This window comes from Narcine bancroftii, chromosome 7 (assembly GCF_036971445.1).
Source record: "Narcine bancroftii isolate sNarBan1 chromosome 7, sNarBan1.hap1, whole genome shotgun sequence".
Taxonomy (NCBI): Eukaryota; Metazoa; Chordata; class Chondrichthyes; order Torpediniformes; family Narcinidae; genus Narcine; species Narcine bancroftii.
In genome coordinates, this window is record NC_091475.1 from 162,823,442 (window position 1) to 162,843,042 (window position 19,601).

At 41.4% G+C, this 19,601-nt stretch overlaps 2 protein-coding genes across 4 annotated transcripts in view; one reads left to right on the forward strand and one right to left on the reverse strand.

The window, feature by feature from the left end:
- The window catches only part of LOC138739310 (interleukin-18 receptor accessory protein-like), a 76,749-nt gene that overhangs the window by 44,664 nt on the left and 12,484 nt on the right, over nt 1–19,601 (forward strand). Inside the window, exons 8-10 of the mRNA XM_069891102.1 lie at nt 6,480–6,625; nt 14,989–15,138; nt 17,435–17,617. Coding sequence (XP_069747203.1) covers nt 6,480–6,625; nt 14,989–15,138; nt 17,435–17,617 — 479 coding nt within the window. The remainder of the gene's footprint in view (nt 1–6,479; nt 6,626–14,988; nt 15,139–17,434; nt 17,618–19,601) is intronic.
- mfsd9 (major facilitator superfamily domain containing 9) overlaps nt 14,764–19,601 on the reverse strand; it is a 182,071-nt gene continuing 177,233 nt past the window's right edge. For 2 of the 3 annotated variants that reach the window (XM_069891099.1, XM_069891095.1), the window contains exons 7-8: nt 16,756–16,826; nt 14,764–14,904 (exon numbers count right to left, since the gene is read on the reverse strand). In XM_069891099.1, coding sequence (XP_069747200.1) covers nt 14,811–14,904; nt 16,756–16,826 — 165 coding nt within the window. In that variant the 3' untranslated portion in view covers nt 14,764–14,810. The remainder of the gene's footprint in view (nt 14,905–16,755; nt 16,827–19,601) is intronic. The other variant, XM_069891098.1, reaches the window with a different exon arrangement.

Consider the following 19,601-nt stretch of genomic DNA (forward strand, 5'->3'; position numbering starts at 1 on the left):
TCATTATGATGAGAATTCTTTTGTCAACAGCTATGGAGGTCTTCCTTAGAACACCATTCCCTTTGTGATTATTGAATTCACCAGTATGTTCTTTCTTCTTGATGATGTTCCAAACTGTAGATTTTGGTCATCCTCAGGTTCAAGCGATGCCTCTTACTGTTTTATCCTTGTTTTTCAGCCTCATAATGGCTTTCTTAGCTTTCAAAGGCACAACTCTGGTCATGTTGAAAAATGGCAAATACAGACTCCAAAGGTGATCAGAAATGTAGAAGCAAGTCTAGTTCTCTTATACCTGCACCAATGAAGCAATTAAACATACCTAAGTACTCATAAACACCTGTGAAGTTAAATGTCCCAAACAATATGGTGCCCTGAAATGTGGACTATGTATAAAATGTGCTGTAATTTATACCTGGTCAAACAAAAATATATACAAATAACCTTGAATAAAATCTGGAATGTGCACTTTAATTACATGTGAAATGTTTGATTACAAATTTAAAACTGTGGAGCACAGGGACAATTAAAGGAATGAAGTGTCTTTGTCCCAAACTTGGAGGGCAATGTATCTCTAATACAAACAAAAATTATTCACTTGAGTTTGAGGAAATTACAAACATTTTTCCCACTGTTTCTGTTAAATACTTGCAATATGTCTTGTATATAATATCATTGAATGATGCTCAGTTAACAATTGTCCTGGAAATTATTGTGTGATCTGAAAATTAAGCTATAGAGTTATTGACAGGTATGTGCTCCACCACATTGGATATGGGCCAGATGTGCAATGTCACTAATGCCGAGACCCAAAGTATAGGCTGCATCTCGGACCAGGCCCTGATATGAAAGGTGTAGAGTGGGACATAGAAGCCTGAAGATCATCTGGTGTGGTGGCTGGAAACTGACACCTTGTGTGTAAACCAGAAAATTGAATGGCAGGTAGAGAAGTTGGGAATGTCATTCAGATATCAAGAATCCATCTTGGAATTGGGGATGGGGTGGAAGGCCTTGCTGATTCAGCCATGAGGTTGGAGAGTAGTATGTTTTATTAGCATTGTAGTGGGAGTTATGTGCAGGTAAGGAAATGCATAGTAGGCTCTATCAACCTGCCGTGTAAAATGGGGTTTGGGCAATTTGCATAGTTAGCGTCCCAGTAACTTGGCAGTTTGAAAGGGTCCAACTGGGTCAACCCCATCAGAATCCAAATGGATCCCTGACCTACCTCTGAGATAGTCAGGGAATCCAGTAAAACTTACCTAGGTCTCATCCACAGCCAATTTGAAAACAAAAAAGGCTGGCCTGCTTATTCTGGTGACACCAACGCCTGTGTGTATTCGTCACCGGGCAGCCAGCATCTGATCATCCGGTTCGAGCGTGATGCATCATTGTGATTTAAGGGGGACAGGCTCCCCCTTAAATCACTGGGCTGGCGATTTAATTGGTCGATCCCCCTGTGATTTGAAAAGTGTTTCTAGCACCTTTGCACCAGTAACGGTGCCTGGATCTCTGGAAGGCCACCCAGGTGCTGAAATTTGAAAGAGGCTAGTGGAACTTCACTGAGTGGGATTCCAGTCTGATCAGCTTCATTAAAATTTGGTTGTCTGAAATAGTCAGGCACTCCTTGAAACAAGATGGACTAATTGCTTTGCCAATGATCCCAAAGGTGTGACATAGGGTAGCAGATGATTTGAAATGTATCTGATGTATCAGTCACAGCAGATAATCCTGAATGATGCAAGAGCATAGGTCACTGGTTGAACTTCTGGAAGGGCAATGTTCATCCAGAAATGGTCATGATTGCTTTCCTGACACTCAATACTGAGTTTCTAGGCCAGGTAAGAATAATTAAGTGGAACATATTGAATATCTCTGACTAAAATATTTGTTAATTGATGAAATTCATAATTTTTCATATTCTAAGGGGATGGTAAAACTATTTGGAGATAAACAACAAGATAGAAGGTGATGGAAATCTAGAATTACAAAGTTCTGGAGGAACTCAACAGCATCCATGGAAGGCAAAAGATAATTCCTAATGAAGGGCTCTCATCCATGCCTTGCTTTCCATGGATGTTGCCTGACTTGTTGAGTTCCTCCAGCACTTTGCATGGAAAACTACGGCATTTCTTTTTTCATCATTATCAGTAGTGTGACAACATCCAAGAACAGTGCTTTCTCTCAAATCATGAAGCAATTTTCCCCTTGACCTAAAGATGATCATATTACTTTGTCAGCGTGGAGAAAAAGTACTTTTCCTTTTGGTTCCTTGTCCTACCTGCAGCTCACAAAAAGGTTCTGCCTTTCTACAGGTTGTATGGAAATGCACAAACTATTCAATCTTATAGTGGAAAATCCAATAATGCATCTGCCAGTATATTTCATCTACCAGCGATGTCTTGAGAAGCGTAGGCCAAGGCTTTATTCTTCTGTTAGTCAAAAACTGCTTCTTCCTTGGATACATTCTCAGCACCTTCAATTCACTTCCCTTCTACTTCAGTCTTCTAACCTGAAAGCTCAGTGGACAGAGGGACCATCGTTGAGACAAATCAAATCCCTTGAGACATAAAACAGTTGCTGTCTTTTTGAAGTAAACATGGAATCCTCCAGATGTTGGGGTCCTATGCAGTACACAAAAGTGCTGGAGAAACTCAGCAGGTCACACAGCACCCATAGGAAGTAGAAAGCAGTCAACCTTTTGGCCCAGAGCACATTTTAAGGAGGGCTGAAAACCTTTTATTAAAAAGGATGGGGGTGGGGGGGAGAAGAGGAGCACAGGTAACAGATGAGAGGTGGGAGGGTAGAAGGGAATTGTTGAGGAAGTTTATCATTATGGACATGATGGGCTGAAAGGAATCTTTCTGGTGGGAGAGCAGACAGCTATGAGATCTCAAAAGAGAACAAGAACAAGAACAAATTGAAGGAATAATTATTGCTGATCAGTGGCTACAATCCCAGGATGTGACTGCAGTAAATGAGAGCAACTTTCAAATCCAAACCCATACTGATGAAAAAAGCTCCAAGTGCAATAATGAATTAGCAATATTGCAAAATACTGGGGAGAATATTGGTTTCTTGACTGAATGCATCAATAAAGAATGATGAAAGTTCTGTATGATGAACTGGTGCCAAGTGAAACTATAAATCAAGATTGATCATGAGATAGTATACACATGATCTGAATACAGCAATGAAAATAAGGCACTTGGTGTCTTCAGTTTTATCAATTCTTTGAAAAACATTATGTTTTGAATCATTATCACAAGATAACAAATGACCTCTTGATTTAATAACATCATGCCCACTCAAAGTATTAACATTATATTTCAAACAAGCTTCAGTGTTTGGCATATTACTGTATACAAACTCTGAACTCCCATTCCTTAAGAAAGGTTCAGGCCTTTTAGTTTCTGTGGATGCTGAGTGACCTGCTGAGTCCTCCAACATTCTTGTTGAACTGCAGTCTTTTGGAGTTGCTGCAAAAGGCAAATATTTCTCTCAAGTGGAAACAGAAAATGATGAAAACATCCATGGGAAGAGAAACACAGTTAGTGCTTTAGGTTGAATACCCTTCATCTGTTCGGAAATCATTAACCCTGTTTCTTTCCTCATAGATGTGGCCTGACTGCTGAGTATTTCCTGCACTTTCTGTCTTTATGTTAAATTTATTGCATCTGTAGACTTTTTGATTGTCAAATATTTCTCCCCTCTCCACCCACAGTACTCCCGAGCCCAAACCATAGCTATGAAGCAAACTCCCATAAAAAAAATTGAGAGAACATTGTTATTATTCAGATTCAGATTTATTGTCAGATTACTTACATAACATCATATACAACCCTGAGATTCTTTTTCTGTGGGTGAGGCAGAATGACCACCTATTGTTAGTGCAAAAAAAACTATACACAGCATATCCATGCACAAATAACGAACTGTAAACTGATAATGAATGTAAGCAAACTGACTGTGCAAAACAGAAAGAATAGAAAATCAATAAAGTGCACAAGTAAGCATCCTTAAATGAGTCTCTGATTGAGTTTGGAGGGGCAGCAGCTGTTCCTGAACCTGGTGGTGTGAGTCTTCTGGCACCAATACCTCTTTCTTGATGGTAGCAGCGAGAACAGAACATGTGCTGAATGATGTGACTCCTTGATGATTGCTGCTGCTCTCCGACAGCAGCATTCCCTGCAGATGTTCTTGATAGTGGGGTGGGTTTTGCCAGTGATGTCCTAGGCTGTGTCCGCTACCTTTTGGAGGCCTTTGCACTCAAGGATATTGATGTCCCCATACCAGATTGTGATGCAGCCAGTCAGCACATTTTGCACCACACATCTGTAGAAATTTTCCAGGGCTTCTGGTCTCATACAAACCTTCACAAACTCCTGAGGAAGTAGAGGTGCTGATGTGCTTTCTTCATGATGCCATGTTGGGTCCAAGAAAGATCCTCTGAGATAGTGATCCCAATATCTGAAATTTGTTCACTCTCTGCACCTCTGATTTCCCCCAATGGTCACTGGATTGTATACCTCTGGCTTTCCCATCCTGAAGTCAACAATCAGCTCTTTAGTTTTGGTGACATTAAGTGCAAGGTGGTTGTTGGTGAACTGTTCAGCCAAGTTTTCAATCTCCCTCCTGTATGCTGACTCATCACCTTCCTTTATACATATTAGTAAATTTGTAGATGGTGTTATTATTATACCGAGCCACACAGTTGTAGGGGTAAAGTGAGTAGAGCTAGGGGCTACGAATGCAGTCTTGTGGTGCTCTGGTACTAATGGGGATTGTGGAGGAGGTGTTCTTACCAATCCTCACTGATTGGAGGTGAGGAAATCCAAAAAAGAATGGTGCCAGTAACCACAGTGACTTTCTGCGGTCTTCAGAACCTCTGTTAGATACTCCTTTCCCGTTAAACTGATCAAAGTGAATTGTAAGATGCAGTCATGTAAGGACACATAGGATCTGGTATATTTTTAGTGTTGAAGAAAATGGGGATCTTTAATTTTCAGTTAATGCTGCCAACATATATTTCTGTGATTTTTAAACGAAGGCTCATTAATATTTAAATATCCGCAAGGTATTTTGCACAGTCTATGGTCATCAATCCTGATGTAACAACTTCTGATATGCTATTTCTGTCATGATTATCTATAAGATTTTACAATCATAACCAGAATTATTATTTCACATTTTATACTTTATTTCCATGACGTAGGTAGGTGTTCCTAACACTTACTGTACTCTGAGCTCAGCCTTAACCACTGCAAAGTGAGGTAAAAAATTAATCAGCTTTCAATGAGCAACACAATGCAGTTTACTAAAGAAATTAGTGTTCCTTAAAATAAAATCAATACCAAATTACTGAATTTTAATGAATGCCAAATTACCAAAGATGTCTGATGTAAAATTTCGAATATGCATTGCCATGACATATGAATCCTACTAATTTTAAATAGTTTTAACTATTAACTGTAAATGTACATTCAACTAAGAGGTACTTCTCCCTAATCTTGACTGAGTGCAACTCACTCCCATGATGAATTGAAGAAATTGGTTGCCTTTGTACAGATCATATTTGCCCAGAGTTCCCTTGCAAACTGCCCTTCAAATATAAACACTACACATGTCTATACTACATTTTAACTTAAGGTGATTTGAACATTACCTGTCATGCTCCCATGTATTCTCGGTATCAATTGTGCTTTAACTCCTTTCTCAATTTCTGAATCTTTTTATTTTATCAAATAAAATTCACCCCGGGACAATTTGATTGATACAACCCTTCCTTTGATTGTACCATCATTTGCATAAGCCCATTAAAGTGTTTCTTCCTCATTGCTATCTCAGTGAATTGATCCTTTGTCCTCTCACAGAAAGGTCATATGTTTGATGATTATTTGAAAGGATAGATTTCTGGATTAAAAACACTGATCACTGAAAAGTAGCTTAATTATTAACATTTCCAAAAGATTTGGGAATGAATCCAGATTTCAAACTGAGGTTAGTGCTTTTCTGTAGATTAGGGGAGGACCAGATGCAGCCAGACAACATCAGAGAGATTCCAACTTCTTTTCTGTTCATTTATATCTGAATCATACCAGGTACCCAGAAACACTAACTTTTAAATCAACTCAGTGTGTTTCATCTAATAAAAGCATGTATTTCTTTAATCAATAGAAACAGGATATCTTATTTAAAGTTACTTTGTAATTCAATATGCGGACTTGTACTGTCATGAGGTTTCTGTGCTGCCATTTTTACAGTGATGCTTGACACTTTAAAATAAAGGGTTAGTTAAGATAAATATCAAACTACAAAGTACAATTTCTACATGATAAGTAATATTATTATGTACAAGCCATAGAATGTCAGTAGAAAATATCAACATAGGAAACTTTACTGAACATCTTTTGTTTTTTTTAAAAAAATATTTCTTATAATGTTTATAATGTTTCATGTAAATTAATTTTTACTATCTTGTTTAGCTTAACTAAAACAATCAAAGGATTCATACTGACTCAGGAAGCCAACCTGAATAAAGTGATTGAGGAAGACTTTAATACCAACTTTACGTGCTTCTCTCAGAATTCCCAGGGAAATTCATCAGGTGTGCTCAGGCTCAAAGAAAAAGGTAAGGGGCCGACAAACAGCATGATAACAGGCTCTTCCAGCCCATGAACCCAAGCTGCCTAAATACCTCAATTAACCTACAAGAGTGGGAGGAAACAGTATCACCCCGTGAAACCCATGCAGACATAGGGAGAATGTATAAACTCCCTAAAGACATTGGCAGATTCAAACCTGGGTCGTTGGTGCTATAGACGTGTTGCGCTAACTGTGCCCCCCCCCTTATGAATCTCATTCATAGTTTATTATTTTATGCATTTTTAAATCCAATAGATTTTGAAACATTCAACAAAAGAAATGACAAAACATAAATTGCCTTTCAGTGCTAGATCATTTGTTAAGCAGTAACTTTAAATCCAATCTTCTTGAAACCCGAGAATAAAATTTTCAGGGAATTTTATGATGAATCTGATTCCTAAAAACTTCAATTCATATTCTTTTAACTGAATTGCACTAGGAAAGATTTTAAAGATGTGTTTGATCACATCACCATGTCTACATTATATTATACATGTTTGAAGCAATGATGGCAAACAATAGTTTCGCTGTCACCAAATCTGGGCTAAATATTTATTGCACCTCAGAGAAATCTTTAACATTTTGTAATGGAATATGGCACAGGCTTGTTCCTGGTATTGTATCTTTGATTAAGCCACATGAAGACTGGTGTTGTAGATGTAGTGTCTTTATGCGGAAATGAAAAACAAGTTTCTGGGAGAAACTCTCCTGGAGGATCTTTGGAAAACCTCAAGTACATTGAAGTTTTATACTCTGTAAGAATAAGGTTAACTACAGGTGATTCAATGTTCTTTAATGATTATAATGACACATTTTATGTCAACATTTTGGATGTAGACAAGTAATTTTATAGAATTACGTATTTACACAGGAGCACATCTTAACTGACAAAACATATCTGAATATTCAGTCTTCTGTGTCTCTCTGCAGGGGTCTGAACAAAAGTCCAACACTCAAAATATAGTTCTTTTATCACACTGTTGAAAGATGGTTCCCTGATGGATGCATACCCAAAATATTAATTGACAGACAAAGTTGTTCTTATGTTTTAAGCAGCGGGATTATGTCTGACTATGCGTTAGGTGACAGGATGGCTGCTTAATCCCTTCACTGTTCTCATTCTGATCCTGGTAGTTTCCATGTGGGCAGATGAACAAAAACATTCATCAATTGTTTGCCCTGCATAATATACCATCCTCAATGGTCAGTTTCAATGTACTTGGTGAATGCAGTGAACTGAGATTCACTGGTGATGGATTGTGCTGATGGCTGGCTCCTCCCCCAGCCTCCGCCTCCATCTACCAATATATAAAACAGATTTCCCGCCTAAACCCTGAGCCCTTCTGAAGACGTTACCCTTCGTTATAAGCTAATAAAAGTGTGTGTTCTCCCTCCAGTTGTGAGAGCTTTTATTCGCGGCACAATTTTAGTAGCTTACATCAAGAAGATGGAAGCGCTGCTCAAGCCGAGTACGCTCCTGATCAACCCTCTGACTTCAGATGCCACCGAGGAGTTTGCTTACTGCCTGGACTGCTTTCAGGCCTACCTGAACGCAACCAGGGATTTGTTCGACTCGGATGAACTCAAGAGGTCAGCCCTCATTTCCAGGGTAGGGATTAAAGGGTATGCAGTCATTTGGGATAGTGAAACCTATGTTGATGCCATTGAGGCTTTGAAGGCTCGGTATCTGAAGTCACAAAATGAGGTACTAGACAAGAAGTGTCCATATGAAATGGCCGTGTTCATGAGGAAGAGCAGATCTGGGACACCCTAGTCGCGGGATTCTGCTCAAGATATGTGAGGCAGTGAGTACCCGAGTTGGGTAAGAAAGATTTGGCCACCCACGCTGAACTGGTCAAGTCCCTTGGGATTGATGACCTCAAAGCCAATGACAATGTTCTCCCTGTGAACCCTTCCCAGGACTGGCAGCCCCTGCTACACCTGCCCTAATGGCAGCCACTTCCCACGCTAGGGAGTTCTTCTTCTGCGGTAGAAGCCAGCATCCTCGCTCTCAATACCTAGTTAAGGACTCTGTCTGCTCCAGCCATGGTAAAAGGGGACACTGGGTGAGGGTCTGCTGCATGAAGGGAACCCTTGTGAAATCCACAGCTAGCACAGCTTCCGGCTCCGACTCCAGCCCCAAGCCATTGCCCTCAGCCCCAAACTTGCCAGGGCCTACCTGCTGCGCTGCTTGCCGAAGGAGGGTGGGTGTTGGAAAACGGCACAAAAAGTCTCAGTGGCCATCTTGCCTCAATTCAAATTTAGCACCATCATCGCCAGAGGAGGAAGAAGGGTGGCCATCTTGCCATGCCATGAGGTCAAAGCCATCTTTCCTGCCGGCGCTTCAGGAAGGAGGCGGGCTACTTGAGCGAGGAGGACTATGGAGTCTCCAGGGTCCGAGCATGATGGTTCTGGACCAAGTCAGACCACATCAACTGAGCAACACCCAACTAGATGCTTAATTGACACTGGCTCTACAGAAAGTTTTGTAGACTCTCAGACTATTTGGGAATATAAACTTAAATAGTTTCCTTCTAATTACCATATATTTCTAGCATCTCATTCACATGCAGCCTCTCCGCACTTAATATCGACCCCCTACCCCTTTTTCCAAACCTATCTCTGGATTGCAAGCTGATTGCTACAAAGAGCAGGTGATACACTGCTGTTGATCAAGAGTTCATAAAACCAGTGACTCAACGCCTGCTCAATGAGAAAATCATTGAACCCAGCACTAGCCCATGGAGAGCTAGTAAAAGGAGAAGAAAACTCCAGGCTAGTAATTGACTATAGCCAAACAATGAATTGTTTCACACTTCTGGACATGTACCCACTTCCTTGAATTTTGGACATGGTAAATGATGTTGCATAGTATCAGGTCTATTCAACCATCGACCTGAAGGCTGCTTATCACCAGATGCCAATCCATTTCAAGGACCATCCCTATACTACATTTGAACCTGTCTCTATCAATTCTGGAGGGTCCCTTTCGGTATTACAAATGGGGTTTCTAGAGCCAGATGGACAGGATGGTGGATGAGTACAGATTGAAAACTACCTTCTCTTACCATGATAATGTCAGCATCTGAGGACCACGACGCCAACCTTCAGAGCTTTCTCCATGCAGCGAAAACCCTGAATCTCACTTATAACTCCAGCAACTGTGTGTTCAGGACTAAATGATTGGCTATCCTTGGCTACGTGGTGGAGAATGGTATTATTGGCCCCCAACCCCGATAGATGCACCCCCTGTTAGAGATCCCTATTCTAAGGACCATCAAAGCTTTGAGGAGATGCCTGGGATTTTTCCTCATATTACTCCCAGTGGGAGTAATACACCAATAAGGTTTGTCCCCTCTTAAAATCCACTACTTTTCCCCTCTCGGCTGAAGCCCAAGTGGCTTTTACCTATGTCCGAAGCCACATTGCTAAAGCCACCATGCACGTGGTGGACGAAAATGTACCTTTCCAAGTGGAAAGTGATGCTTGGGACATGGTTCTGGCCACTATCCTTAACCAGGTGGGCAGGCCAGATGCATTTTTCTCCCAGACCCTGCAAGGCCACGAGCTCCAGAATTCCTCTGTGGAGAAAGAGGCTCAAGCTATTGTAGAGGCCATCAGGCACTGGAGGCACTATCTGGCTGGTAGGAAATTTACGCTTCTCGCTGATAGTGCCCTGTCATATTTATGTTTAATAATGTCAAGAGGGGAAAAATCAAACATGACAAAATTGGTAGGTGGAGGATCAAACCTACAATTATGACATCGCCTATCAGCCAGGATCCCTTAATGAGCCTCCAGATGCCTTATCCAGAGGAAGCTGTGCCTCAGCACACACTGGCCAACTGCGGTCTCTACATAATGAGCTCTGTCATCCAGGGGCTACCCACATGGCTCACTTTGTCAAGGCACACAATCTGCCCTACTCCATGGAAGATATCAGGGAAATGACCAGGTCCTGCCAGATCTGTGAGGAGTGCAAGCTGCACTTCTACCATCCTGCTAAAATGCACCTGATTAAGTCATCCCAGTCTTTGAATGGCTCAGTGTCGATTTGACGGGACCTCTCCCCTCCACAAACAGGAACACCTTCTTCCTCCCCATCATTGATCAGTACTCCCACTTCCCATTCACCATCCCATGTCCAGACACCTCCACCTCATCAGTAATCAAAGCCCTAGATTTTATTTTTTCCCTGTTCGGGTATCCTGGCTATATCTGTTGTGACTAGGGCTCATCATTTATGAGCGAGGAGCTATGTCAGTACCTGCTGACAAGGGGAATTACATCCAGCAGGACTATTAGCTACAACCTCCAGGGAAATGGGCAGGTTGAAAAAGAAAATGCCACAGTCTGGAAAGCTGTCAAATTGGCCCTCGAGTCAAGAGGTCTCCCAGACCTGGCACCTGTCAGAACAGAGTCCGTTGCCTCAAGTGACCCACAAGTTCCAGAACTCTTTCTCACCACCTCCAGTCAGGGCCTCAGGAGATTCAGTTCAGGAGGAAGAATCATCCCCATCCATCATAGAACGGGAGACCCTACCGCCCACTGTACCTCCCGTACGAGGGGACCAGGAGGCCCAAGGAGCCCAAGGCCCACCGGTGCTGAGGTGCTCCTTCAGGACTTCCAGACCCCCGGATAGTTTAAATCTGTAAATAATTGTATATATTTTGATGTTTTTTTTTCTTTCTTGCTGAATCTGTGTTCTCTGCCTTCATCCACAGCCCCTAATTCTGCAGGAAGGGGTGAATGCAGTGAACTGAGATTCACTGGTGATGGGTTATGCTGATGGCTGGCTCCTTACCCCAGGCTCCACCCCTATCTACCCATGTATAACCCAGGTTTCTCACCTAAACCCTGAGCCCTACTGAAGACCATTGTAAGACCCTTCCCTTTGTTATAAGTTAGTAAAAGTGTGTGTTCTCCCTCCAGTTGTGAGAGCTTTTATTCATGCCACAGCGAATATTATATTTTGAACAGGTTTTCTTTGGAGACTGGTTCTTTGCATCTGTGGCTGCTACTCACAAGGTAGATGAGTGATGTCCCGTATGTAACAATCCCCAATGCTGGTTTACCATTTATTTGGCTGAATCTAGGGTCAGTAAGAGTTTATTCTCATATATTTAAGATCATGGCACTTTTAGCGTAATGGCTGGCACAACACTATAGCGACAGGTACAAATCTGCCTTTGTCTGTAAGGAGTTTGTACATTCTCCCCGTGACCTGCTTGGGATTTCTCTGGGTGCTCTGGTTTCCTTTCATTCTCCAAAAATGTCCAGGGTTGGTAGGTTAATTTGGAGTAATTGGGTGGCAGTAATTTCATGATCTGAAGGGTGTTCTACCATGCAGTAAAAATTTAAAAAAATGTACAGATGCAATAAAAATCAAACTTAATTAATACACAAGACCATGGAGAGAAAAAATGTAATGAAAATAAAACTTTAAAAAATAATAAGTATTCACAGTTGGTTAGTAGTACAAAATATGTGCAATCAAAACTTTTGTTGGTCTGCAGTAGTCTTGTGGTTTGGGTGATGTGGTGAGGTTAAGAGTCTGATAACTGTTGGAAAAACAGTCATCTTAATAACTAACCTTAATCGAGAAAGGGGAAGTAAGAATCAGTCAGTCTCGCAGTATCCATAGGAGATAAAGATATACATTATTGATGTTTCGGGCCTGGTGCCTTCCTCAGGGAGTCTGAATTAAAGGCTAGGGAAAAAAAGGAGGAAGAATGGGTGGGGGAGGAGTACCTCCCTCTTCCATTTTTCCCAGACCAGGAATGACCACCCTCCACTACACATCAACAAGCCTGTAGTGGAGAGTTCCTTGGAGTCCACTTAACTAATGACATATTGTGGACACTCAACATCTCCTCACTTGTCAGGAAGGTGCATTATCCTCCTGTTTCTAACTTCACTAGCATGTGGCACAGGTTGCAATTCAGAGATCACTACCTGGAGTTCCTATTCTTCAATCTAGGGCCCAACTCCCTGAGCTCTCCTTGCAGGACTTCTTCACCCTTCCTACCCATGTCATTGGTCCCTGCATGGACCATGACATCTGGCTGCTCACCCCCTCACCTAAGAATGCTGTGAACTCAATCTGAGATATCTCGGACCCTGGCAGCAGGGAGACTTCATGCCTTCTGGGATATTCTTAACTGTCCCCCAAAACTGCAGGTAACTTTTTCTCCTCTCTTCTCTTCTTAGCCTCAGGACCAGATTCCATGCCTGAGACGTGATCTCCATAGCTTGTTTCCCTCTCCTCACCCAACAGAATCCAAAATGGTATAGTTATAGAGGGGGACGGCCACAGGGGTGCCCTGCACTCTCTGCCTATTTTCTTACCCTCTCCTGACTGTCACCCATCTACCCTCCTCTTGCCTCCTATACATGATAGTGCCCCTGTAACCCCTGTCTATCATCCCTCTGCCTCCCAAATGATCTGGAGTTCATCCAACTCCAGCTCCATTTTCTTAACTCAACTTGTCAGGAGCTGCAGCTGGATGAAGATGAAGTCGTCAGGAGATGGCTTCCCTGATGACCCACATTTTGCAAGCGGAGCATTCCCCTGCCTTGGCTGCCATTCCCACTATGACTAGATGAACAAAATATATGATATCTAAAATACCTGCCCTGACCTGTGGCTACCTGCTGAATCATTTTTGCTCCTTGATTAGGGTGTCCCTTTCTTACTTCAACTCCATCTGTTCCTCACCTCTTACCTATTCTCGCTGAAGCCTTTTGAGCTAAGATCTTACCGCTGGCTCAGCCCACTCTGACGATGACCACTCCAACTTTGTCTTCAACTATTGAAATCAATGGTCCAATCAACTACTCTCCTTTTTCAACCTCTTTGTCTTCAACAAAATCTTTCCTAAACTTTCCTCTCTTCATTTTGTAGAGATGTTCTGTGGTGTTTACTATACCTGCTCTGGGAAAGTGGTGCTGGCTGTTCACCTTATATATGCCTCTCAGAATCTTGTAGATCTCTATTAAATCTCCTCTTACTCTTCTTTGCTCCAAAGAGAAAAGACCCAGTTCTGCTAACCTTACCTCATAAAACTTATTTTCGTATCCAGGCAAATATCTCTGCACCTTTTCCAGAGCTTATACATCCTTCCTATAATGTGACTGGAACACAGTATTCAAGTGTGGTCTCACTTGTCCTGCATATGTATAGTTTGTCTGTATGTGTGTTACGTCTGGTTGTGTTTTGCACCGAGGACACAAGAACACTGTTTCGTTGGGTTTTACTTATGCAATCAGATGACAATAAATTTGCCTTGACTTAATTTTCTTTTCCTTGCCTCTAATTCAGACACCTGTATTTTTTTAAATCATACAATGGAACCCTGTTATAATGCAATGGTTTGGGTCCAAAAAATCAGATCGTGAGAAAAGCAGGGTCGCATTAAATCGGGGTTTCACTACTCTGTACAATAAAAGCAGCAACCCCACCACTACCCCTCAGTTTACGCCAGCATCCCCACCACCACCCCTCTGTTTACGGCAGCACTCACTTCCCCCCCCCACCCTCCCATTCTCAGGAACGCACACCCCCCTTCATAATACGATGAATTGCCCACCAAGATAAACACTGTATTTACCTTAATCATTTAAATACACAACTTCTAAACATCTGCTATGCCACAGGGTAGCCATCCTTGGTTCTGCATTTTGTAAAATGGACTCGCTTAACGTCCTATCTAAAAGAACAGAACGTGGATGTTCAGGGGTCCAATGACTCATCGTGTTATATCTGAATTTGCTTTAAATCAGGGTTCCACTGCTCCTTGAGGAAAGACTCAGGCCCAAAACGTCACTAATATATCTTTACCTCCTATGGATGCTGCGAGGGTGGCTGAGTTCCTCCAGTATTTCTGAGCACCTCATTCTTACTTCGAGTGAAACATTCATGTTTCACTCAGAGTAAGAATGAGATGCATATGATTGCGACCTGTAGGATTTTAACTTTGGCATCATGTGACTTCTGGATACCAAGTGTTAGCTGTGGAAGTTTGAAGAACAACCACCCAAACAATAGCAAAATGCAAGCTATGGGAAAGGTATGAGACAACTCATCCAGCATACAAATGAAAGAACATCATCTCATTTGCTGTTTGATATTTTTATGTTTATTGTTGTTATTACATTTCTCAGCCTATTATCTACAATCTATGGCAAAGGATTTTCTTTTGGTTGTATTTGAAGTTCACACTCTTTTTGAGAAAGCTGGACAAAAACGACAAGTTACCTTCCAATCTAAATAATGAGAAGAAAGCAGTTTAAGGAAACTTGTATGCCATTACATATTGATATTTCTGCAATCTGATGTTACAATTTCAGTGTCCACCATCCTTCAAATTAAAGTGATAGCCATATCGTCATCTCTGATATTTGTGGTATTAATTTCTGGAGGTGTTGGAGTGTATAAATTTTGGATTGAAATTGTTCTCCTTTACCGACATTATTTCTCCAAGGATGAAACCATTGGAGGTAAGATTTATTATAAATTCTTGTGTTGATAGAATTCAACTCCACTCAGTTGTTGTCTTACTTATATGTGGCATGTTTACATTATAAAGCATACTGTATTTTCAGAAGTCATGATTCTCATTTAAAAATAGGTTCACGGTATTTTAAGATTCTATCTCTGTCATATTTTTATTTTAAGCTATTCTATTTACATGGAATGTGACATAGTGTGATGCTAGCAAAGCTCTTGCCTTGTACTCCCAGTACCCTTAGTGCAGTCTGGGCAGAATTTACATCTTCTCCCTGCGACTGTTTCCTTCAGGTGCCCATGTTTCCCTCTACACCCCAAAAGTGCGTGAGTTTGCAACTGAATTTGCCACTGTAAATTGTGCTGAGTGTGTGAGTAAGTGGTGGAAACTGGGGACAGTTGATGGGGTTGTGGCGAGAATAAAAATGATCAGTGCAAGTAGGTAATGCTGGAAGGACTTAGCAGGTCCTGCAACATCCATAGGAGGTAAAGATATATAACTGACGTTTTGGGTCTGAGCTCTTCTTCAAGGTACGAGCAAAAAGCAGACAATGAGCCTATATTTAAAAAGGTGGTTAAAAAGGGAAGACAACATGTGTTAATTGGGTATGATAAGAGGACATGAGAGAAAAGTTAAGAATTGATGGGGGAAATGCTCTGTGAAGGGAGATGGAGAGAGAGAGAGGGAGAGAAAGAGAGAGAGAGAGAGAGAGAGAGAGAGAGAGAGAGAGAGAGAGAGCTTGAGGAAAGGAAACAAGGAAAAGATGGGGAGGGGCTAACGGAAAGCGGAGAGGTCTATGTCAATGCTATCTGTTTGGAAGGTGCCCAGATAGTGATCATGTTTGCATGGCCACTAGCAAGGCCAAGGTTCCTGTTTTATTAGACTTGGCTGCCAGCAGGGGGCTGACATGGAGTATTTAAGATCTCTAATGGAGGCTTGCAGCCTCATGGCATGCCTCATGGTGCTGTTTACAACAACTTTAAAAGAAAAACTCTTTTCCTTCATCCATGTGTTGTCTAAGAACTCACACATATGAATACAAGATGAAACAACATGTGGTGTTGTTTCTCCAATTTGTGGGTGGTCTCAGTCTGGCAGTGCATGAGAACCATGGACAAACATATGCAAGTGGGTTTATGATAGCTGTTCTGAAGTCAGTGAGTCAAAGGGGTGGCATCCACATTGTATTACTTTATGATGCAAAACGTCAATGGAATGTTGTATTTTCTCTTTGGCTTGGCTTCGTGGACAAAGATTTATGGAAGGGGTAAAAGTCCACGTCAGCTGCAGGCTCGTTTGTGGCTGACAAGTCCGATGCGGGACAGGCAGACAAGGTTGCAGCAGCTGCAGGGGAAAATTGGTTGGTTGGGGTTGGGTGTTGATATTAATAACATATTTCTGATGGAGTCAAAGTGATAACTGCTGGGAGCTCAGGATTATTGACTTTTCATCAGAATTGGCTTGTTAGAGATTTAAGAAGATTTTCAGAATGATAAGGATGAGCAACACGCAAGTAAATTGACAAAGGGATGATGGTGCAAGGTGAAAGAAAAGGAAGGGGTAAAGATAAAGAGACCATTATTACTTTTTGACCATTATTATTACTTACTGAGTGGAAAGAGCAAAATTAATGCAGGCAAGACAGAAATTGCTGGAGGTACTCAATAAATCAGACTTCATCTGTTGAGAAAGATGAAAGATCATTTACCTAAAACACTAATTCTGTTTCTTACACCACAGATTCTGTCTTTCCTGATAAATATTTCCAGAATTTCCTGTTCTGGTTTCAGATTTTCATCATATTGTAATGTAAGGCTTTTCAAAAAAATAGAGGAGATGATACAGGTTGAAATGTGTCTGCATTGACAATAGTACTACTCATTTGATGTACACATCCTGATATTCAGTAAACAACATTAATGTAATCATCTATTCATTTATATTTGGCTATTAGTGAGATCTTGACAAGTTGACAATTCCTTTTAACCTTTCCAACAACAAGTACTTCATTGGCCATAGGAGCTTTCTGACTTTTGGAAATTGTGAAAAAGAGCAATACAAGCCTTTAAGTTTTATCTTTTGTTCAAAAGAAGTCAATAACTGAATGTTATCCTGAGTGTTTAACAGACAATTGATGTCATACCATCTAATTGGCATGACCAAATCTAATTTCAGCTTCATAAATGGATTTTATTTAAATTTACTTTCTTTTCTCTTTGTAATATGTTGTTCAAAATGGTCAGAAACTGTTATTTAGTTTCCTTCTCTTCTCAATTTCTTTCAATAAGATGGAAAAGAATTTGATGCATTTGTTTCATATGCAAGTTCTTGCTCATCGCGAGAGGAATTGGAGAGTGATGGCTATTTCATTACAGAGGAGAGGTTTGCCCTGGAACTGCTTCCTAATATATTGGAGAAGCAGCATGGGTATAAGCTGTGCCTGCTTGAGCGAGATATACTGCCAGGAGGGGGTGAGTGCTCTTGCTTTTTTTAATTCGTTTAGTGAAACAGCATCGAGTCCACGCTGCTGAAGATCCAGCTGCGCTGGTTGGGTCACGTCTCCAGAATGGAGGACCATCGCCTTCCCAAGATCGTGTTATATGGCGAGCTCTCCACTGGCCACCGTGACAGAGGTGCACCAAAGAAAAGGTACAAGGACTGCCTAAAGAAATCTCTTGGTGCCTGCCACATTGACCACCGCCAGTGGGCTGATAACGCCTCAAACCATGCATCTTGGCGCCTCACAGTTTGGCGGGCAGCAACCTCCTTTGAAGAAGACCGCAGAGCCCACCTCACTGACAAAAGGCAAAGGAGGAAAAACCCAACACCCAACCCCAACCAACCAATTTTCCCCTGCAACCGCTGCAACCGTGTCTGCCTGTCCCGCATCGGACTTGTCAGCCACAAACGAGCCTGCAGCTGACGTGGACTTTTTACCCCCTCCATAAATCTTCGTCCGCGAAGCCAAGTCAAAGAAGAGAAAGAAGTGCAAGATGACTAATACATTCTATTGTAACCAATATGCTAATCATCACAGAATCATTTGTATTGGGGATCACAGCTGCAAACTTCTGTTTCACCTCTGCCCCAAGACTTTCGATAGAATTGAGTGCTGTACATTTTCAGGAGTATAAAAAAATGGAAGAAATAACTCAAGGAAGAAATCAGGAGACCAAAAACACAAGGCTGCTTTGGCAGACAACGTGAAGGAGAATCCTGAGTTTCTATGGGTGTATTAAGAGCAAAAGGATAGTAAGGGACAAAATTGGTCCTTTTGAAGATAAAGTGGTCAGCTATCTTTGGAGCCAAAGGAGATGGAGAATATCTTAAATGGGTTTTTTGCATCAGTATTTACTCAGGAAACTGGCACAGAGACAAGGAAGTTAGGAAAACAAGCAGTTAGGTCATATAGCCTATACAGATCAAAGAGGAGGAGGAGGTGCTTGCTATTTTAATGCAATAAAGGTGGATAAATCTTCAAGGCCCAGAAAGATATTTCCTGGTTCTTGAGGGAGGAGAGTGTAGAAATTGCAGGGGTTCTGACAGAAATATTAAAAATGTCATAGGCACAGGTGTGGTGCAAGAGAATTGAAGGGTAGCTCATGTTGTTCCGTTGTTTAAAAAAGGCTCCAAGAGTACGTAATCCAGGAAATTAAAGAACAGTGAGCCTAGCGTCAATGCTAGGTAAATTATTGTAAGATATTCTAAGAGATCAGATATACAAGTATTTGTATGGCCAGGGACTGATTAGTGATACTCAACATAGGTCATATTTAGCCAATCTGATTGATTTTTCGAGGAGGTTACCAGGAAAGTTGATGAAGGAAATGCTGTGGATGTTGCCTACATGAAATTTAGTAAGGCTTTTTGACAAGATCCCACATGGAAGGTTAGTTAGGGAGGTTCAAACATTCAATATTCATGGTGAGGTAGTAAACTGGATTCAATATTTGCTATACAGGAGAAACTGGAGAGTCATAGTAGATGATTACTTCTCAAACTGGAGGCCTGTGACGAGAGGTCTAATTCAGGGATCAATGCTGGGACCATTGTTATTTGTCATCTATATCAATTATCTAGTGATAATATGGTAAATTGGATCAGCAAGTGGTTCACCCACTGGGGTGAGCGGAGGTACATCTTTTCTGCTGGAATGAACAGATGTTGCTGAATACTATCTTGAGAGCATGTGCATGCACACAGGCAGACGGATGCATGAATCAGTTGGCAAACAGACTGGTGAATTTTTTGCTGGAATTAATAAATATGGATCAAATGAGCTTTATGCAAAAGAGACAGTCTGCTGACAATGTAAGCAGGTTACTTGGTATAATTCATTTTTTCCATACAAGAGGTGATTTGATCATAGCTGTGGCCCTGGATGCAGAAAAAAAGCTCTTGATAGGCTGGAATGGGATTTAATGTGCTGGAATGATTTGGATTATGGAAAATTTT